The sequence below is a fragment of the Vanacampus margaritifer genome, chromosome 13 (genome assembly GCF_051991255.1).
Source record: "Vanacampus margaritifer isolate UIUO_Vmar chromosome 13, RoL_Vmar_1.0, whole genome shotgun sequence".
Taxonomy (NCBI): Eukaryota; Metazoa; Chordata; class Actinopteri; order Syngnathiformes; family Syngnathidae; genus Vanacampus; species Vanacampus margaritifer.
In genome coordinates this window covers 5,642,244-5,663,484 of record NC_135444.1, presented here as the reverse complement: position 1 = coordinate 5,663,484, position 21,241 = coordinate 5,642,244, and the positions used below count along the sequence as shown (strand labels likewise).

The 21,241-nt window shown below is 38.3% G+C and overlaps 1 protein-coding gene across 2 annotated transcripts in view; it reads left to right on the top strand.

The window, feature by feature from the left end:
- Positions 1-3,197: 3,197 nt before the first annotated feature.
- Positions 3,198-21,241, top strand: part of anos1b (anosmin 1b) — a 48,872-nt gene continuing 30,828 nt past the window's right edge. For both annotated transcript variants that reach the window (XM_077584365.1, XM_077584364.1), the window contains exons 1-2: positions 3,198-3,451; positions 17,665-17,712. In XM_077584365.1, the coding sequence (XP_077440491.1) occupies positions 3,275-3,451; positions 17,665-17,712 (225 nt within the window). In that variant the 5' untranslated portion in view covers positions 3,198-3,274. The remainder of the gene's footprint in view (positions 3,452-17,664; positions 17,713-21,241) is intronic.

Sequence of the window (21,241 nt, the reverse complement as noted above, 5' to 3'; positions counted from 1 at the left end):
CTGTTGACAGAAAATGACAACACGTGTTAAGGGCTTAGCTAACAACTAGCCACGGCACAAGTGATGTGACTGATTTTCAGTAGACAGCAAGTGGCAAAATGCCTTTTAAAAAGGTGTTAATTGTACAAGAAAAATAATTACGTTATCAAATTCATGATAGACAAAATACTAACTTTTTACTGCTGAAAATTGCCAAAGTATCCCTTTAAATAATTTTAGAAAACAACTTTTTATTTCTTTACTTTGCTTTTAAATGGTTTTAGGAAAACTGCCAGGCTAAAGCCAATTGATTTTCATTATTAGCCTATTTTCAGACTTTATTTAGTTTCATCTTCTTTATATGACATCATAGTGTGCAACATTATCTACTTGTTTTGTTATGTTCTAAAATCTTTCTATTTATTCAGTGTTAACTTTATATTTGCTCCTCAATACAAATGATACACAGTTAAGTCTTTCTTCACCTCCTTTATGTTTTCTATTGACAAATATGTAAAAAAGAAAAAAGAAAAAAAAAGGCATGCTTCAAATAATCAGCCAAACCATCTCTATGGTCCTGGCCCTCTGTCTGGCCGTCCTTCTTGTTGTCTGACACTCTTGTTGAAACGTTGCCCTCTTTCAAGTTAATTCAACAACATTTGGCTTCAATCAACGAGCAAACTTGGACAGACAGCAAATGCTTTAGTTGCGTGTATGTGAATGATCACAAGCCCATGTGTGTGTATGTAATGTTGTAAGTATGTGTGGGGAAGGATCTTTGTGCCACTAATGGTTTCGTCAGAAATCTAAGTACTGTGTTTAAACAAAATATGACAATAATCCTTTGGGTATTTGGATAATGGTCAACTACTGTATGTGTAGCTGTACAGTATATCGTTTCACGATCTGGACTGCTTGGGTCACAGGAGGGATAGGGAGAAAAAACAATAATAATAATAACGTGCATGACACAATCTTCTTCTATGATTTTTCTGAGAATGTTAGATTCACCTGCACAATCTAGCTATAATCTAAATGTGTATCAAAATACTGACTAACAGAACAAAACGAAGAAACTTTATTGTCGTAAAAAAATACAACAGAATATTCAGCATCTTTCGTGTAGCAGTTAACCCATTAGAGAAACAAATAATTAAATAAATGGATTCGTACTCACAATTAAGAGTGAGTACAAGAATGCAAAATGCAAAACTTAATATAAATGATGATAAACATGATTATTATTAGCAACTTTTGAAACACAAATGATAACATACTTTTTGATAAATAATGGTGCTGGTTTGCAAAATATATATATATTTTTCTGTGTAATACAAAAGTCATCCTGCAGCCATCAAAACGATTTACACAAATCAAATAGTTAGAGGGGAAAAATGAAAACAGAGTTTTTTCTCTCTCTCTATTTCATCAATCATCTTGAAAGCCCTGAGATTTATCTCGTGGTCCTGGATGTAAAACAAAAAACGACAACATCAAAGCAGCTTACCGGGCATCAACATACTGAAGTTAATAATACCTAATATAACATTAACCTAACAGTCCAAGGTACCAAGACAGGATTATTATGAGTGTTGTTAAAGTCAATGATCTGAATACTTCTTCCACCACGGGAAAAGTGTTAATAGGTCTAGAACAGCAGCCTGCCAATGTGAAAGAATTGGCTGTTTCTGTCTTGAATGGTCTCTAGTGATGTTTTATCCCACGTCAGCAACATTGATATTGTTCTCCTTCAACAGACGGCAGCTTATTTTCACAAGTGACTGCTTGGGCATATATATTCAGTATTAGGAACGTGAGAATTTTCCATTCTAAAATTGGCTATTAGAGTAGGTGAAAAATAAAATGCCATGAAAAAAACTCACTGACGTTTAAAAAAAAGACATTGAATCCAACTTGAAGCCTGGAATTTAGTATTGTACAAGGGAGCTACAGGATGTGGTGGCCTAAATGCAATTGTGAGCATGTGATCATTCTCTTTCATATTCAAGTCTTGCTTACTTTTCAATGGTTGTAAATTGTTGAAAAGTAAAGGAACTGCATTGGCTTGAAGTAAAACTGTTTGTTTGTGGTATTATATCGCATGTTTATCATCAATTGCATCTTGTACATTGTTGTATCTTAATGTGAATCATTATAACTCATCTGCCATTGGCTGGTTAGGAATCCGGATGTACCTTACAGCTTGGCGAAAAGCAGCTGGGTTTGACTCCAGCTCACCTGTGAACCCAAGCCATTTCGAAAAAAGATTGATTGATTGGTGGCAGGTTACAAATAATTCATTGTAATACTGTATAAATGGAACAGCATTTAATAAAAACAAAATTATACCAACAGTCAAACAGGGTGGTGGTCTGGGCTGTTTTAGTACTTCAGGACCTGGTTGACTTGCAGTGATTGATGGAAACATAAATTCTGGACTTAATCAGAAAATCCTGAGGTAAAACGGCCATTAGTTTATGACCTCATGCTGAAGCGTATATATCGCAACAATGATCAAAAACACATAAGCAGAAAGTCAACTTTTGAATGGTTTTAGTTAAAAAAACTTTCATTCAGAGTCATAGGCTGCAATAAAAATATATTATTATGTTAAAAAAAGAAAAAAAAAGAAAAATAAGAGAGAAAAAAAAATAGTAGAACAGGCCAAAAGGTGATTCAGGCTAGGTATTCGGGACATCCGCAATTCATGTGACGTGGACGGCAGAGCAATGCAGGGAGTTTGTTTTGTCTTGTTGCATTCATTGTTTTCCTTTCGGACACTTTATTACACATCGATCACATAATATCATTTGCAACATTGACGAGTAGAAGCCATGGCTTATTCCTCATTCAAAGAGTTCAAAGAGTGTTCAGACTGCCTTTCCATCCATCCACATTTCGGTTGTTTTAGCGCGTTTGTTTGTTTCGGTGGATGGCCTTATCTTTTCCACAGTTCCACAAGTTTACTCGAGATCCCAATTAGGGCTCAACTTGCATTGCTATCCATCACGCGTCCAGTCCTACCAATGTTGCATTCAAATGCCGTTAAATGTATATCTATAATTGTGCTGTATTTTATGGGCAGTTACTAGACTTTTGTCGTGCAGGTGTAAGCTTAAAACCCCGGGGGCTGCACTTGCCTTTGTAGTGGGCGTGTCCACGAGGAGCTCCCTCGCTGCTAGCTGGCACTGGCAGCCACTTACCACTCGAAGAGATAACGGCAGCGAGAAGAGCTAGACAAGCGAACTTCCCACTTACAATTTAATCATTCCAATTCTTATTCTTCCCCGGTGTCATGTCAGTTCGTCGGGTGATCTTGGTGGTCTTGTGCGCTGTCCTCGCAGAGACGCGCGCTCGCCGGAGTTCAGCGGAGCAGGAGGATGTTGAGGAGAAGATGAACAGCGCCAGATGCACCTCCAGGTGTCTCACCTTGCACATGACCCAGATTACTGCTGCATTCAGACACGTCCAGGTCAGTTGATGATCAGTATTTCATTTCCTGATCAATTATTGTCTCTATCTATCTATCTATCTATCTATCTATCTATCTATCTATCTATCTATCTATCTATCTATCTATCTATCTATCTATCTATCTATCTATCTATCTATCTATCTATCTATCTATCTATCTATCTATCTACTAAAATCCATAGTTGCAAGTTAGTATATTGACTAGTGCTATTTAATATTTTATATGAATAATTGTTTGGGATCTTGATTTAGTTATTTGCTTCTTAAGTGGTTTCACTGAGATCTTTTTTTTGTCATCTTTTATAATTGTTGACCATGCAGTTAGTTCTTAGTGGTGTATTTGAAGTTTTTATTTATATTTGTAGCTAACAAAATGAGTCACTTTTCAAATTTCTGTCCCATGTACTGCATCCTTAGTTCTATGGAATGCTAGATTAACAGGGACATTAGGACATTACCAAGTTTGAAAAGCCACTTATCGTTAACAACTTCAACATGTGCATGGTGTGGAGTGGGTGGGAGAGTCATTAACCACAAAGTTCAGCCCCAATGGCTGTAATGGTGGGGTGGGGGCACATGTTGACGTATTGTATAAAACCACGGTTTTGTCTGGTCTTCCTCCCTTCAGAATTGACTCTCACCACCTGTGCCATGGGTAATGATAGTGGCCCCTATATGACTCTCTTCCAGTAAGGTGTGTGTGTTTGTGCTGGGAATGGAGGTGTGAGAAAGGGAACACTTGATGAAGTGGAGTGCAGTAGTCAGATGCCTAACATGAAAAAGCCTAGTAACGCTGCCTGTGTGAGTTTGTTTGCTGTTTTTAGCTGATGCCCATAATGTGCTTTGACCACCAGGATTTCCTCACTTTGTCTGCAACAATACGCCACAAGCCTTGCAGAACTTTGTTTACAGTTTGTCTACTGAACTCTGCGGTGCACTCTGCAGCAAACTGTCCACTGCTGTGTGAAATCATGCCACGTTTTCTATATACGCTGTATTTATCCTCTGTCATTTCACTTGGGTGTCTTCTGAGTGCGTGCATTTATCCATCCACTGCCCTCAAATATTCCGCCATGGAAATAACGTGATGTTCATGTCATGCACAAAATCCCCCAATGCTGAGACATGTTTTACACGTTACCAAGGGTGATATAGTGCTGCTTTATTAACTATAATTACGAAGATATATGAGCTTTGAGTAACACGTTAAATATATATTATATTTGGCGGTTCACATCTGAGGGTGATGACTAGATAAGTGTGTAAATTATGATCCGTCGATGTGTGCAGTCTCAACATGCTGAGTAAACTACTTAGTAGGGATGGACAATAATGCCAGTTTCTAACTAATAATTTAGAAAGCCCGATGTCGATAACCGATAAGTAAGCTGATAATTGTTTGCTAAATTGACTTGAATATACAGTATATATATATATATATATATATATATATATAATTTCGAGTCCTACAATAAGTCTAACATGCACAAATACATTGAAAGATTGTGTAAAGCACCATGAAGCTGAATTTGATTGATATCTCTGCTTCAAAGACAATCTGTAACTCATTTTGAGATTGCCAAAACAAAACAGTCATGTTATAAAAATGCAACAAAAAACTGCGCGAGTAACATTTTGGGGAGACACAGTAAAGAAAGCCCACACTGGCGACTGCCATGTCGCCATGATGCGTCTTCTGTGAACACGAAGTCACGCGCATTATGACATCACATATATGCGACACTATCATAAGAGAGGGGAGGGGTTAAGGAATTGGGCACAACTTGAGCCACAACTACAACAGATGGACCAACGTGGCATGTCTATCTTTTATCGGCGGATTTCTCAGGTTTATATGTATGACGTCAAATTGGTTGATAATTGCCGATAATTATCGGCCACCAATATTAGCCTTTATCCCTACTACTTGGGTTAGGGTTAGGGTCATACAGAAAGTAGCGATTGAGAGAATTATGTTACGTTCAGCCGAAAATATCACGACGCTACGCTGGCGGGCGTGTTTGTTCGCGGGGTTTTCAAATGGGATTTGTTTCACTCAGTGCCGCAATGGAGGAAGACGACGGATTTTCGCTTCGGTAGGTGGTGCTAACTTTATTGTAGTATTGCTAGCTTGCTTCACACTTCGACAATTAAACAAACAAAATCACCAAGTAAGCCAACATCCACACTTCTTCCTCCAAGCAATCTCTTTTTTGGCCCGGTCGCCGTACACGTAGCTCGCCGTGTTGTACAGCTCCGGGTGTCTGCAAACCGCGACGATCAAGCTATCCTCCATTGCTTTGCTACACATTCTGCAACCGCTTCATGTGTTTTGTCTGTGACGTTTTTGGCGACGTGGACTATCTCGACACCTATTGGCTGTCACCGACGCGATGGCGTCAAAAGTTCATTTCAACCAACGCCGGCGAAATGGGCGAAGTAGCGAAATGATTGCCGGAAACGGCCTAAAGGCAATTCTCCACCCCCCCGCAATTGCGCTGCCGGAAATACACCTCCCCGACTGTTGGTCTGAACGTACCATTAGGGGGTTGTTTCAGGTGCAGCCCACTGCAAAATCAAATTTTGGCTTTTGCCTCAGCAACCTCTCAGCTTCCATTTATGCACTATGCTTGTCTATTGATCGACAGGCAGGTAAGCTCTCAAGAGCATGAGCTTGAATGTATGCTTTTTCCAGATGTTTAGTCTGTACTAAATTAGAATGAATGTCAAACTTATATCAAACAAGGAAACAGTCCTTCTTGCAGCAAAAACAAAAAGCCTCAGCAAAATACCCGTGAAGTTTTTGTAAGTCGCCAACTGACAGAAGGGTTTATTAGTTGGAAGACTACACCCTGACTTAATGACCATAGCATTTGAAAGGCAAACACTTTTGATAACATCACCAGAAAGTCTAACAATCGCAGGAGAAAATGGAATTTTTCTTATCCTCCTCTGTTACCACACGACTCAAACACACATTCTTCCTTCTGGCTTTCTGTTGGTGAACCCTGTGTTTGTGGCTCGCTCAAGTGTGTGTGGCTAGAGGCTAGCCAATAGAATGTGAATCCCGGCACCTCTCCTTCAGTCGCCTCTCTGGATTTTCCAATACTTTTTCTAGTATGGTGTCATACCTTAATTTTAGCCCTTTTGTCTGTGTGTGTCACAATTCCAAATTCTCCCTCCATGTGCATTCCTTTAACAACTCTCACAAATAAAACATCAGCCTCGTCTGCATAGATGGATCTTTTTTCATACGCAGTAGATTAGACTGTGTGAAACACTCGTTGGTCTGTTGTGCTGATGGCTGGATGGGCTGAGCGAAGGCCGAGAACCAGTACGAGTGAATGAACCGCCTGTCTTAAGGGAGAACCTTCATGTATACCCATATGTGTGTACGTGAGTGCCAGTTTGTCTGCGGTAGGTAATCAGACCAGAGGTCGTTCCACCAACCAGTCATGCTCTGAAAAAGACCAGAGACAACGGTAAGGTCGGGTTGCACTGGTTCATGCTCAGTCAGGCGAGAAGGCAGGCTGGAGAGAGATAGTAATTGAGGCAGGTAGCTACCAGCAGACAGGTGCTTTTGTCTCTCTGTCAGTCTATGACAATTCAAGAGAAAATCTATACTCCTGTATCAGTTATTTATCAGACTCTTTTTGGCACATTTCCAATGGGTTACCAATGGAAAGTGTTATAGTGCCTAAAAAATAATGCTAAACATGTAGTCCACTGATTGCTCAATAGAACAGGCAGAGAATTAAAACAACAGTAACACATGGTAATTCATACAACACTTGGACATGTTTGACTCCTGTCTGGGTTGTTTGATTGGTGTGAGCGCTCCGTGCTTCGCTTGAGCTTGGTGCACTTTCCTGGCCCCGTAGCTGTTGGAAGAGTTGGAGATAGCCTGGCACGATAGACCATGCATAAGCACATCAACAGGTGCTTAAAAGGGGGAGTTTGCAGTTTGAAACAAAAACTCCACTGTCATTAAACTGTCATTATAAGCTGACAGTAGTACATCATAAAAATGACCTGTGAAAAAAAAAATCAACCACCTTCTGGCCCCATCTTATACCTTCTAACCTGATTTTGAAGCCTGAGCAAAAACAACCAGTTTGAGACAGAAAGCTTGAATGACGAGGTGTCAACTATTTGCACTTGCGGGTACATGGCCACAGTCTTGCACACTTGTTAGCTTGGGCTTCAGGAGCATTGCTATAGCTAATGTGAAATCTCCACCTCCAAATAAAAAAAATGCCAACAACTGGGCATATGACTAGCAACATAGCAAGCATAAAAAAAGGTGAACATATAATTTGCCTTTCGAGGTGGAGGGAGCTCAGGCCGCTCAGAGGATTCCCAAGCTATGCGGAATTAGCAACATTATTGCTTCACAGTTAAGTTTATCTTCTCTTACTAGTTTTTTTAATTGAAAATAAGACTTCAATACAATAGCATATAGGGCTCTGTTTTCTTTGATTTGTATGTGCAAATTTTGGTTTATCCTGAATTTCATGCAAGTCTGAAAGTCAGTCTATAGTTGCGCTGCTTGGACCACGTCTAAAAACTGGCACAGGTAGTCTAACGTCATTTTGCTGAATTTGATCAGGGCACAGGCAGACAGATTCTGAGCTCTGTTGACATGTGGCATAAATAAATATGACAATAGTGGGCAAAAACCCTATGGCTAGCATGCAGCTATTAGGCCAGGAGTCAGGTCCACTCCTCAGGATATTTTTTGTTACCTTTTTTGACTATAATTTCTCATACCTTGGGCCATCACAAGTTGATAGAGACCACCCCCAATCCAGGGCCATTTGGTCACAGGGGCAAAAAAACACCCTTTTTGGGAAAAGCTTCTGGTGAAATTGTGTAATTGCAAATTTCAAAGTACAGCAACTGCATTAATGGTGAGAAAACTCTAAAATTTTGCACGGTGTATCCTGACACATGGGGGAACTAACAGGAAAATAATCGTGGGAGCAGAAAGGAATTACACATCTCCACCATCTCTTCTCAGATAATATGTTTATATCATATACATCCTTGCTCCAAAAATACAATATAAAAAACGGAAATTTTTTACATTATCTACAAGTTAAAAATATGATAAAGAAAAAAATTCCAACAATTCGGGGTACGCTCCAACCGCCTGTTTTAGCTAAAGATATTAACAAGCTTTCTCCGACAACAACAAAAAAACTTTAGAAAATATATAAGTTACTTTCATATACTGATAAAATGTCTTTACCCATCTCGATATGGGAGACAGACTTGTCTATAGCACCGGAATCTGACTTTTGGATTCAAGTTTGTGAAAACGCATTTAAAATGACAAAACACACAAATTTACAACTTATCCAATATAAAATTATTCACAGAACATACATTACTCAATATATGATTAAGAAAATGGGACTCTCAGACTCCGACATTTGTCTCCAATGTTTACAAAACACTACAGACACTTATGTTCATGCTTTATGGTTATGTACTCCGGTTATGTATTTCTGGACTAAAGTCTTAGAAAAACTTTCCGCTATTTTGGACTGTAGGATACCTTTATCTCCAAACTTGTGTTTGCTAGGTGACCTAACAACAACTGACTTACCACATAAACAATTTTAATCTACACTTGTAGCCCTTACTATCGCTAAAAAAACAATTCTTGTTAACTGGAAAAATAAACAAACTCTGAATATCGACCAATGGTCTAACCTCCTCATAAATCCCATTTAAATGGAAAAAATATCTGCCTCAAATAAAAACCAAATATCAAAATTTATAGAAACATGGTCTACGTATATAGAATTTTTTAACCTAATTCTGGTTACTTAATTCTGTCTGTTAGCGAGAGCCACTACATCGTGATAACTTACTGATGTTTCTGCATTTGACAATTTATTATTTATATTATATTATTAGTATGGGATTTTTTTTTAATGGGCTTTAGGTGAACTGATGAATACACGCACGCACGCACACGCACGCACGCACACGCACGCACGCACATGCACATGCTCACCCACATACAAAAAATATATATATATATATATATATATATATATATATATATATATATATATATATATATATATATATATATATATATATGTGTGTATATGTATATATATGTATATATATTTAAAAAAAAAAAGAGAGAAAGAAAATTTAATTTAAATTTAGTTTTTTTTAAAAAAAAAAGGAGAGCAATGATGATGTCAAATCGAATGAACAATACTGAGCTCTCCTGAAAGAGAAAGAAAAAAAACACACAAAAAAAAAGGAAAATAATCATGGGCTTCCTATATTTCAATTCTCAAATATCACCCCTAACATACCCTAAAAGATCAAAAAATGTCTTTCCGCCTGACAAATTACCATCAAAAGTGATCAATTTCAAACATTCTATTATACATCTCACTGCCTCAAATGTTTATTAAAAACATCCCACATTTGTAACCTTCAATTTAAGTCCAAGATGAGCTTTCTATCAAAAGTATTAGAGGAGCTATGACCAAAGTACTCCACTGTACCCTAAATCAGAAAATTCCAGAATTACCATTCCAAATAAGATAAACCTATTTTTCTGCATGTAAATAAAATATTCAACAATATTTGAAACATGGGTTATGTAGAGTAATTCACTATACTATATAAAGTTAATTAAATAAAAAGGGAATAATGTTATGCCCCCAGGTGAACCAGGGTATCAAGGCGCAACATTAAACATGATCACACAAATCCAGGAATCAAATAGGAGATTTAAAAAAGAACAAGATCCTCCTGACAAGGAATAAAAAATACTTGTAAAGTTCCGGTTCTTTTATCTTGAATCCTCGCTATATTAAAAATAACAACCAGGGGACTGCATATTCTCAGTTGAACTATTTACTGGATGCCAGAAAGATCGAGTGCACAGCTGTGGAGCCTTATCTACTGAATGCGGAAGAAGGTCTGCTCTATCCAAAATGGTCTCTACTCTTATACTGTCTTGGCTGCTCTCCCACATGGTGGACGGCTCAGCCTAGCTCATGGCTTCGGGTCATTGTCTTGCTGCAAGATGAGCCTTTGTCTCAGTCACAGGTCTATTGCAGACCCCAACAGGTTCTCTTCCTGATCGCCCAGTATTTGGCACCACCATCTTCCCTTCTACTCGCACTATCTTCCGTGTCCCTGCACAAGAAAAGCACAACCAGAGTATGATTCTCCCACCACAATTTTTGACCTTGGGCATGGTGTATTGAGGCTGACAGGCATTGTAGTTCTTACGCCAAACCTAGCATTTGAAATGTAGGTCAAAAAGTTCAATTTTGGTCTCGTCTGACCAGAGCACCTTCTTCCACTTGTAAATGGTGTCTCCTACATGGCTCCTGGCAAACTGCAGACGTGACTTCTTGTGGCTCGCTTTTAGAAATTGTTTTCTTCTTGCCACCCTTCCATGCAGGCTAGATTTGTGCAGTACCCGGCTGATGGTTGTTCTATGGACAGATTCCACTACCTCTGCTGTGGATCTTTGCAGTTCATTTAGAGCAGAGGTGGGCAAACATGGACCTCGAGGGCCGGAGTCCTGCAGGCTTATTAGGTCTTCCTCTTCAAACCCAAGCTGATTCCAACCAACAGGACAGTTATCAGGCTTATGCAGAGCTTGCTGATAAGGTGATCATATATCAGTGACGGTTGTTCATCTCTGTGTGCCCTGCGATTCGCTAGCAACCAGTTCAGGGTGTACCCTGCCTACTGCACAAAGCCAGCTGGGATAGGCTCCAGCAGCCCAGCGACCCTTTTGAGTAATAAGCGGTTAAGAAAATGAATGGATGGATTTTACAACAATATACTCTATTATTTATTTAGAGGAATTTACTGTCAACTTTAGTTGCCAGTATACTCCTGTAATTTAGAATACAAGAAACACTTGTAAACTAGATTACAGTGAATTGCTGTTTTCTTAAAAAAAAAAAGAAAAAAGTAAATACAGTGAGCAACTATAATTTATATACAGTAAATATTTGTTTAAGAAAATACAGTAATATACTGTAATTAATTTCCACAGTAATTAAACGAGATTAAACGAGAAGAATTAGCTGGCAACTTTTTTTTTACCAGTTATTTCTTGTAAATTCTACAGTCAATTTGTTACAGTGTAGTTTACCATTTTTGAGAATTTGGCAAACCGTGTTGCGCCTCATTGGGTGTTTTCGGCACACCTGACAATTTGGTGACCAAAAGTAGACAATAATTCAGACCAGTTTAAAGCAGGTCTAAATTGTGGCGCAGGGGGTCTTATGTGATTTCTATAGATTTAATCAAGGCACAGGCATTCTGAGCTCTGTGGACAAGTGTGGCGGATGCCATTTCATTTGTAAATTCTCCTTTCTATCTGCATGCGTCTCGGAGAAATACCAAAAGAAAGAATCAAGAAATCAAACACTTGTTGGAATGCTTTGTAGTTCCGTAGTGGCCCTGCAAAAATCCAATCACCAAAGTACACACATATATAGGAAAATTTGTGCTTCTGTCAGGAAAGATTAGACCTCAACTTAAGCTTTTTGGGAAGAACTTCTGGTGAGTGGAGGTTAGTCATGATACATTTATAACCATTGGGGCACATACACTCCCACATGGTGTGGTGGTGTTTGTCTCTGGTCATATGGGATTGATTAGCAGAGTTAATGCCTCATGTTAAATAGACTTTCTACCGCACCTCACCACAAACAGTAACCACAACACCCACATGCACTCGAGCTTTCCTTGTCTCTGGCACACACACATTTTATTGATGCATGTGGCCCAAGTGTGATTTATATCTCAGTCTTGTTTCAAACACAGCTGTACATGTGCAAGATGAATGTGCACAAATTTAAGTGTGTTTTTGTGCTTTTTATGTCAATGTTTTCTTGCCGGAAAGGTTTTTACACATAAAGACTTTTAATGTGGTTACACCTGATATTCAGATAGGTAAAGGAATCCTTTATTGTTAGTTCCCAAGATTCATGCCCAGTGTAAGTCTAGCGTAATGTGCAACTGTGTACATGGGTGGAGATATCTTTCTTTTGGTTTTTTGCTAAACTCCTACCGGATGAGAATATTAGCCCCGTTTGTGCACCGTTGTGGAAGGGAACACAGCTGACTCCCAGCCAATCAAAGCAGTTCCCTTCATTAATCCATTTAAATTCAGCCGAGAAAGGCATATTGGGTATTGTATTATCTGATAGCTTAAGTTAGTCTTCTGACATTTACCAACAAAGATTTAGAATATTAATGTTTATCATCAATGTAAAAAGTGTAAATGTGAGAAAAGTCTCAGATTTCCTGAGCTAAATAAAATCCTTGAAATCCTTCTTGATGATTATTATCTATCAAGTGAATCATCCCAACACTATTACTCAAATTGATAGGAACATGAATTCATCATTTAATAGTTTACCATTTCAATAGGTCAGCTCTGCGAGACATTGATGAAGAACACTGTCGTTACCTTAGCACAACATTACTACAGCACACATCCAGACACCCAGAATCCTAATGTGAGTTTGTTTGTACTTAAGTGTTGGTGTTGTGGTGTCATTTTGGGATTGTTGAGTTTTTCCTTTTGGATATGGAAATGTGACGCCATGACGTGAGCAATTCTCAGTTTTTCCAGTAGTTATGGGTAACCATGTAGTTAATGTTATGGCATGTCTATGATTAACTCTGCTGTAGACTACCGACCTGCGTAGTAGTAGTAGTATAAATCAGTCTTAAGCTTTATGATTAAAGTCACACATTACTTAACGCCATTCTGTGCATACCTCTCTGTGTGAATGTGTATGCATTAAATTTAGAAGAATATAATTGATGTAGATGAAACCTCAAACTGACCCAATGCTCAGTGTCGGGCGGCCATCTGCCTCAGCTGGTTTGGTTGAGTTGAAATGGCAGAGGAGAGAGACAGTAGGTACAAAGACAGCGACAGAGGGCAATAGGAGCGGAATTAACTGACAAACCAGCAAGAAAAGTCTTTAACCCTTACATACTGTTCAGGTCAAATTTGACCTGTTTTCACATAGTCATAAACATACCCTAGATGTCATGGGCTCAGGCTGAAATTAGATTTTTTTTTAAAAGCGTCAGAAGGTAGTTTAACTGATTCATTTTTATCAGATTTTGCTAATAATAGACGTGCATGCCATGTGGCATTTAACAAAATGTTTTGTAATAATTCTAACCAAGGGAAGCATACAAAGACAAAAACAAAATATTGGTCCAAGTACCAACCCCTGCGGAACGCCATGATTAAGTTTTATACGCATTGTCTTTGTTACCGATACTTACAAACTGTAAATGACCTGACAAGTATGATTTATTAATTTCAGGGCAGTTCCTTTAATACCAATGTCATCGTCTGAAGTCTGTGAAAGTGTGAGACAGTTAAATGTGTCAAAGGCTGCGCGAAGGTCAAAGAAAGAAGATGAGGCATTTGTCAGATCATTCTTTCACTAGCGCTGACTCACTACTATGACACATTCTAAATCCAGATGGAAAGTCCTCCAATAAAATTGTTGTTTTGCAGAAAGTAAAAAAAAAAGTCATGTAATCGTTGGAAAATGGACAACTTTCTGGAGAATCTTGGACATGAACAAAAGATCGGATCTCGGTCTATAGTTGGCTGCGACATCCTTATCAAGAAGAGGTTTGATTTATATCAGTATCTATTACTGTGTGTATTGGTTAGGGAAAGAAAATATGCCAGAGGTAAGTCAGTGGTGAGTAAGAGAGAAAAGAACCAGTGTTAAAAAGATTAAGAGAATGGATGTTTTCTATTGCCTCTTCAAAAATCTGGAGATATTTAACTCTCCTCTTCATTGTCGTCAACTGTTTGATTGGAATATCTACAGTATTTGATCATGATGGAGCTCAAGCACTACTGCCCCCGACCCCCCACCCCCCACACACACACTTGATGTTAATGTGAGACTGGAAGGACACAGCATGGAGGGAAAATAGTGCACTAAAGGCAGAGAGAGTGACAGATAGACTGGGACACAGTCTTTACTGTATTTGGATTAGGAACAGTCGGGAAAAAAGGATACATTATGATGATTGTCTTAGATCACTTCAAAGACAAGAAGACAGTTGCACATTAAACCACAAGTGTTCATGCCATCCTGACTGAGCATCACAGAGAATTTGATTGATAGAATTCCAGCGTGCAGATCTGTGCAGAGTTTAAAAGCCTCCCTAATACAAGGTCGACTACATTCATATGGCACCACTACAATGGCATTCTGTGAAATGAAAGGAATTTCAAACTGAAGCCAAAAGCACTAAAAGCAGTTGTTTTGTTCCATCATAAACTCAATTCTGAGGGAATACAATAGAATGGTGACACTACTACTGTCATCTTATGGAGGAAAACTTTTGTGAAATGCAGGTGACTCATTCACAGGTTATGGAATGTGTGACAAGTCAAAAAATCAACCGTCTGTTTGGCGTCTGATGGTTTATGTTCATGGCTGTAAATTAAACATTTTTGAGAAAAAATATGTACACTTGAATATCTACCAGATTACCAGCCTTTATATAGCAAAAAGGTCATATTACATTACTGCTGCTTTTTCAGTCATTCTTCCTGCCCCTGTTATGCCAGCCACAGAAATTTTGTATGGTAGTCACGTCAGATCACTGTCAGCTGTGTACGTAGTCCAAGTCTGACAGTAGTGAAAGAGCAAAGCAGAAAATGTAATCACAGCACACTGTTACCACTGTTTCCCAAGTAATATCATTTCATTTGTCCGGCACCCTTTCAAACAGACCCTATTCACTGAATCTTTGAGGGTTCATCATTACTTAAATATAAAAATTTTGATTCTGCATTAGTTTTTCATGGCCAGTTTGCATCTCATTTCGCGTCTCCACCGATTCATGCACAGCCCTCGTGTTAACATTCTCTTTGTTATAGGTACAGACGCTCCCCACCTTACGAACGAGTTACGTTCCGGGCGATCGTTCGTAAGGTGAATTTGTTCGTAAGTTGCTTCAGTGCTATATTTTGTATTATAATTTATGTTTAAAGCCTATATAAGTATATTGAAGGTTTATATAAGTATGTTTAAGGCTTGTACAAGTAACCTGCATTGGTTTGTACTGAAAAAAACTTTTAATAAAATGGAGAGAATACGTACAGTACTGTACTGTACTACGTATGTTAGAGAGAGAGAGCGAAAGACACACACACAGTATGTACATGTACGTAATAAGATAAATAAAATGAAGTTTAACTTACTTTTGGAAGATGTACTCGATGCTTAAGGAGATGATGGAGGAGGAGGAAGAGGAGGATTTTATATCATGAGAGATTCTTCGTCGTCGCTGGAATCGGCTTCAAAAGTTATTTCCTGCTTCATGGGGACCGGCGTTTCTTCCTCTTCCTCCTCGCCACGTTGCTCAGCCTCCAATGAGCTCTCACAGCGCCAATCGTCGGTATTAGCGGCGGAAAGAAGCACTACGCGCAATACAAATTCTAACTTACAGCATTTCTTTCCGAACATTTTTCGACATACTGTACGCGCAGAAATGTTCGTATGTACCGTTGTTCGTAACTCGAATGTTCGTAAGTAGGGGAGCGTCTGTAAATCCACTTCACCCCTAATCTTACACCTTTACCCAACCCTTTCACCCTTCACACCAGAGTTACAATGCCTGCTTATTAAACCACAGAAAAGTGTTTATCAAAGAGATGAGCTAGTTTTAGGCTAAATGCAGCTCACTTAGGAGAGGGTTTAGTGGTTATTAAAAGGGCTTATCTCTCCTTCCTCTGCATACATACTCAAACAGACTCACAGGCACACACAAGCTAAAACTCTTGAGACAAAGACACATGGCAACTGGTACACAATACAGTATATATATATATATATATAATTATATATATATATATATATATATATATATATATATATGTGTGTGTGTGTATTTTTTTTAGGAAATAAACTGATCTTATTGTCCTTAAAAAATGTGACACCACTCGGGCCCCGTCCACACGAAAGCCAGTTTCAATGTATCCTCACAAGTTTCTTACCGTTTAAGCCGTTCGTCCACATGATGGCGCGGTTTCGAAACTTGAAACCGATCACTTTTGAAACCGGGCTCCAAAAGGGAAAGATTTCAATATGCGCCCCGTACGCGTCCCTCTGGACACCATATGCAGGATACTCCTCCAGCAATGACGTAATGGTCGCAACTCGCTGACGATGCATTGTCGCAGATTGATGACGTATGCGGCAATTCTCGCGTCAGTTTGTCAGCGGTTTTGCGCAGCCTCATTAGCTTGCTTATGCTTTTGCAATGAATCACCCTCCATTGTCACTTCTCCTGTGTTCGTCTTTTTTATGTTGTTTTGATACATGCAAATGTTCTGTAGATTGCAATAAAGTTTAAAAAAAAAAAGAAGAAAAACTTCTTCGCTGATTCTTCTCCTACACTTTCGGTTAATCCCTGTGGCTGCGCTACAGCGCCACTCCGGACTTGGCATATACATTACAACCATTAAACGTCCTTCTGTGTGTACGAGATTTGTTTGAGGAACCAAGCCGGCTTTGCTTCCGTCTGGACGGGGGCTCAGTCTTGTTTGGAGCCTAACATGACTTGCATTTTTTTCCTTTCGTTTGTCAGACAACATTTGTAAGAAATATGTTAAAAAAATAAGTAATCAAATAATTTTGTACAAGTAATCATGTTTTCTTCTTCTTCTCCTTCTGTGGTGTCTCCCTCTGTTGGTTATTATTGTTTATGACAGTCTGACAGTATAAATGTTTTCATGACATCTTCTTATTGCATGGTCTAAGGCTTGTAGGCTAGTTTTTGCTCTTAGTAGCTATAGGTTAAGTAGAGTATATGTCATAGTGGTGTGCAAACTTATGGGTGACTTGACTCACCAAGCAATAACTATAAACAAACAGTACACACAGTAGCAGTATTTTGCTTTCTTTCTCCTGTAAATTAAAAAGGCACAAGGAGTCACCCGTAATTGAAACAAACAAAATAAACATGAATCGCACATAATCACATAATAAAATGTGTGACTAGTTTGGGAACAAATGGGAATTTTGGCATTTCAGCTCGGTGGCAAGCAACTTTTAGCACTGACCTCTTTTGGAGCTGACTACAGATTTGTAAGTGGAGGCTTTATTTATCCTTGTAAATCTGAATACCTTTTTCTTCTTTTCCTAGAGTGACCAAGTTCTTGTTTGGTGTGAGAACCACAGACGCTGTGCACAGGTAAGCAAACACAATGTTGTTTAACTATTCCACTGATTTAACCTCACTTAACGTCATTCCAGTCTGACATCTTCGGTTGGCGGGTTTCTATCTGATAAACTTCCAAGGTTGTTCTGTTATTTGGTCTCTGAGCAACTCTCCACTAAGACGTGTGAATAAGGCATACTTTTATCATGACGTTAGAATACTACTAATAGACAAAATAATGCTTCTTTGGGTGTTTGTGAACACTACTCACTTTTATCATCGCTTAACCAATGTACCATCCTTTGAAAAGTTTTCCAACTGATGCAGTGTCTGTACTGGATGTTCAGCTTCACAAGGTTTTATATCACTTATTCTCAGCTGGAAAACATAATTCATTTTTGCCATTTTCCATTCTTTGCCACAAATCTGCATCATTGCCCCCCAATGCAATGAGAAATCTCAGAAGGACTATGGAGGCCAACATGATCCCATACTGTACAAAACATCACATTGGATGAAATCTCACACACAGTATTTATATTAAGTAGAATACCGCCATAAAACATTCTGGAAAGGTTTATGATCTCAGGTGTGAGCAAAATGCTGGTCAAATCACACCTCAATACAAATACTGCACTCAACGTAGACTGGTTGGTGCACCAATAGACACCATTGAAGTTGGTTGCTATGGCAATTTAGGACAGAAAATGTAGGCTACTTATTTTGTACTTAATTTGGGACCACTTTAAAATCATATTTATCATTTATCAACCAAATACGGAATGCTTTTCATTTCTTACTATTATAAATAAAATTTTAGTATTAATGTAATACTTAAATCATGTAATGCCTTGGATTCAATCATTTCTACTCTACTTGAAGTTCTCAAAAAGCCTTTTGAAAGCATATGTTGGAACTATACTCACATTTCCCCTCCACATGTTTTTAATACATTTCATTTGGGTCATTGTTTAGACAGGACATAACATGTATTGTTCCAAGGAAGCTCTTCATGTCAAATTCTCATACCGTGTACACAAATTCTCATACTGTGTACACAACAACACTTTGTTGTAGCTAGAGATGGGCGAGTATGCCAGGCATCGGTATTGGGCCGATACCTGGCCTTATTTCAAGGTATTGGTACTCACAAAGGCAGCCAATACCAGTATCAGCTGTGGCCTTTTTATGATCAGGAACTAGAAATGATAAGAATTGACCATAATTTCATGCAATTTTAAGGGGAAAAATGCTATATTGGGACTTTCTTTAAAATATCTGCCATTGTTTTTGTGTGTGGAAGTATTATGTATCAAATGTACTAGTGTTATTGGTACTTGGTATCGGTATCGGTGACTACTCAAGACTGAGTACTCGTACTGGTATTGGTCTGACAAAAAATGTGATTTATCGAACATCCCTAGTTGTAGCCCACTGTGAAATCTAGGGATGGGCATTTGACTAAATTTCCCGAATCAACAACAAAGAAAATTAACGGTCACTGAATAGATTAATTGTTGTTGTTTTTTTTTTAATATAATGTGTAAAAGAATCTGATCATCTCTCTCATATTTTGAACTCCAGTTCAATGCCTGTGTTGTATTAAGTAGGTCAAAGGTGAATGGGAGAGTTACTGACCATAACCGGATAGTGATCAACCCCACACAAGTGACTGGATTCTTAACAATCAATAAGCCGTTTCCTGTCTGAATGACAACTAATGATTACGCAAACGTGGTTTGTGTGGAAAAACCTCAACTTTATTGAACACTTTCGTGATGAGCAGAGCAGAGACCGTGACCTTTGACTTACAGTATGATCTTTTGGATGAACTTAAAAAAACTATTCCACAAACTCCAGGGTCTTCAAGAATTTAGTCTCAGAAGACGCTCATATATTATTTCTATATTATGAAACATTTGTCTCAGATCTTATCTGCAATATACCACAAATACCAGACCATTAGTTATAAATCAGGAACATAAATACTTCATATTCCAAAGGTTGTAGTCCATTTTACAGAATAAGGGAACAAGGGGGAGCAATAATGACACAGCTGATACTGGTAAGCGGAGTCTCATGAGCTGTCGTGTTTTATCTGTTCTTTCGTTACATCAATTTACAGACTTTCTATATCAAAGACACATGCCAGACAGATGTTGTACCAACACATATGATTTGTGTCACATCGCCAGCAAACCCATGGAAAACTCACTTGGGAGTACACTAAGCCAAAACGGCCCAAAAGCCCTCATTCAAATTCTTTTTTTTCTGTTTCCCCCCTTTTAACTGTCCTTCTCACACACACATTCAGATCTCATACATATACTATAGCACAATAATAATGTGTACCAGGTGTGAGGCAGTAGGATGTCTACCAAATAATCGACTTGTTTACACTTAACTAATGTGGCACCTTAGGCAAAATTTTATATGCCACGCCCCTCCATGGATGATTTGCATAGGCTTACTAAAGAAATCACATGGTTTGTAACACACCGCAGCTTTGAAGACAATGGTAAACATTCACTTTTGATTTGATTTTTAGTTGATTTTTAATAGGCACATTTTTTTTTTATTCAGAAAATAAAATTATAATTCCTGCCAATTTTTTTAATTATTTAGAAACATATTATTTTTATTAAATATATATATATATATATCTTTTTGTAAATGAATAAATAAATCTTTATTAACCTTTTTTTTTTGGCATAAACGGCTAAATTACTTGTAAGGGATAAATACAGGGCTCTTGATAATGTAAATGTTCAGTCGGCTGCATTAAAGAATGGCACAGGCTAAATGTGCGCCCCTGATATCTCCTCATCCCAGTGCTGTAGACCCCATGGCACTCCATACATCAGCAGTGTAGCGCTCAGGAAGTTGACTAACTAGTTTAATGGTCCATATTTTCATCTTCAGTTCTCTGATCCTTACAGAGTGCACACTTGTCTTTCATGTTTCACTCCTCTCCCCTTGCCACGACACCAATGGCCCATTGCTTTGACAAGGCTTGAACCATAGTCCCAGACTAAAAGGCAGTTTAAACTGGTTTACACAAAACATCTTTCATAGATATCTTAAAATAGATTTAGCATTATTCTGGTTTGAATTAAGATGACTGCAAGGGGGAATTAAAAGGCTGATTTAGGACTACAGTGTTCCCTCGTCTTCCGCTGGGGTTAGGTTAAAAAAAAAATGCCCGCAATAAATGAAATCTGCAAAGTAGTTAGCTTTATGTTTCACATTTATTATAAATGTTTTATGGCTCTAAAACCCTTCACCACAGTTTATACACTTTTCTCATTAAGGCATTTACATTTTCTCACATTTCTCACTTGTTTAACCATTCTCAATGTTCAAACCTTCATAAATTTTATAAAATAGGTACATTACTGTAAAAAAAATGCATGCAAAATTGCACTAAAAAATCTGCGAAAAGTGAACCCCGTTATAGTGAGGGAACACTTTATATTGTATGTTACATTAATCCTGCAAGTGGGAAAAGTTAAACAACGGTTTAGCAATATCACAGGTTGATCGCCTCTGTGTCACACTGTAT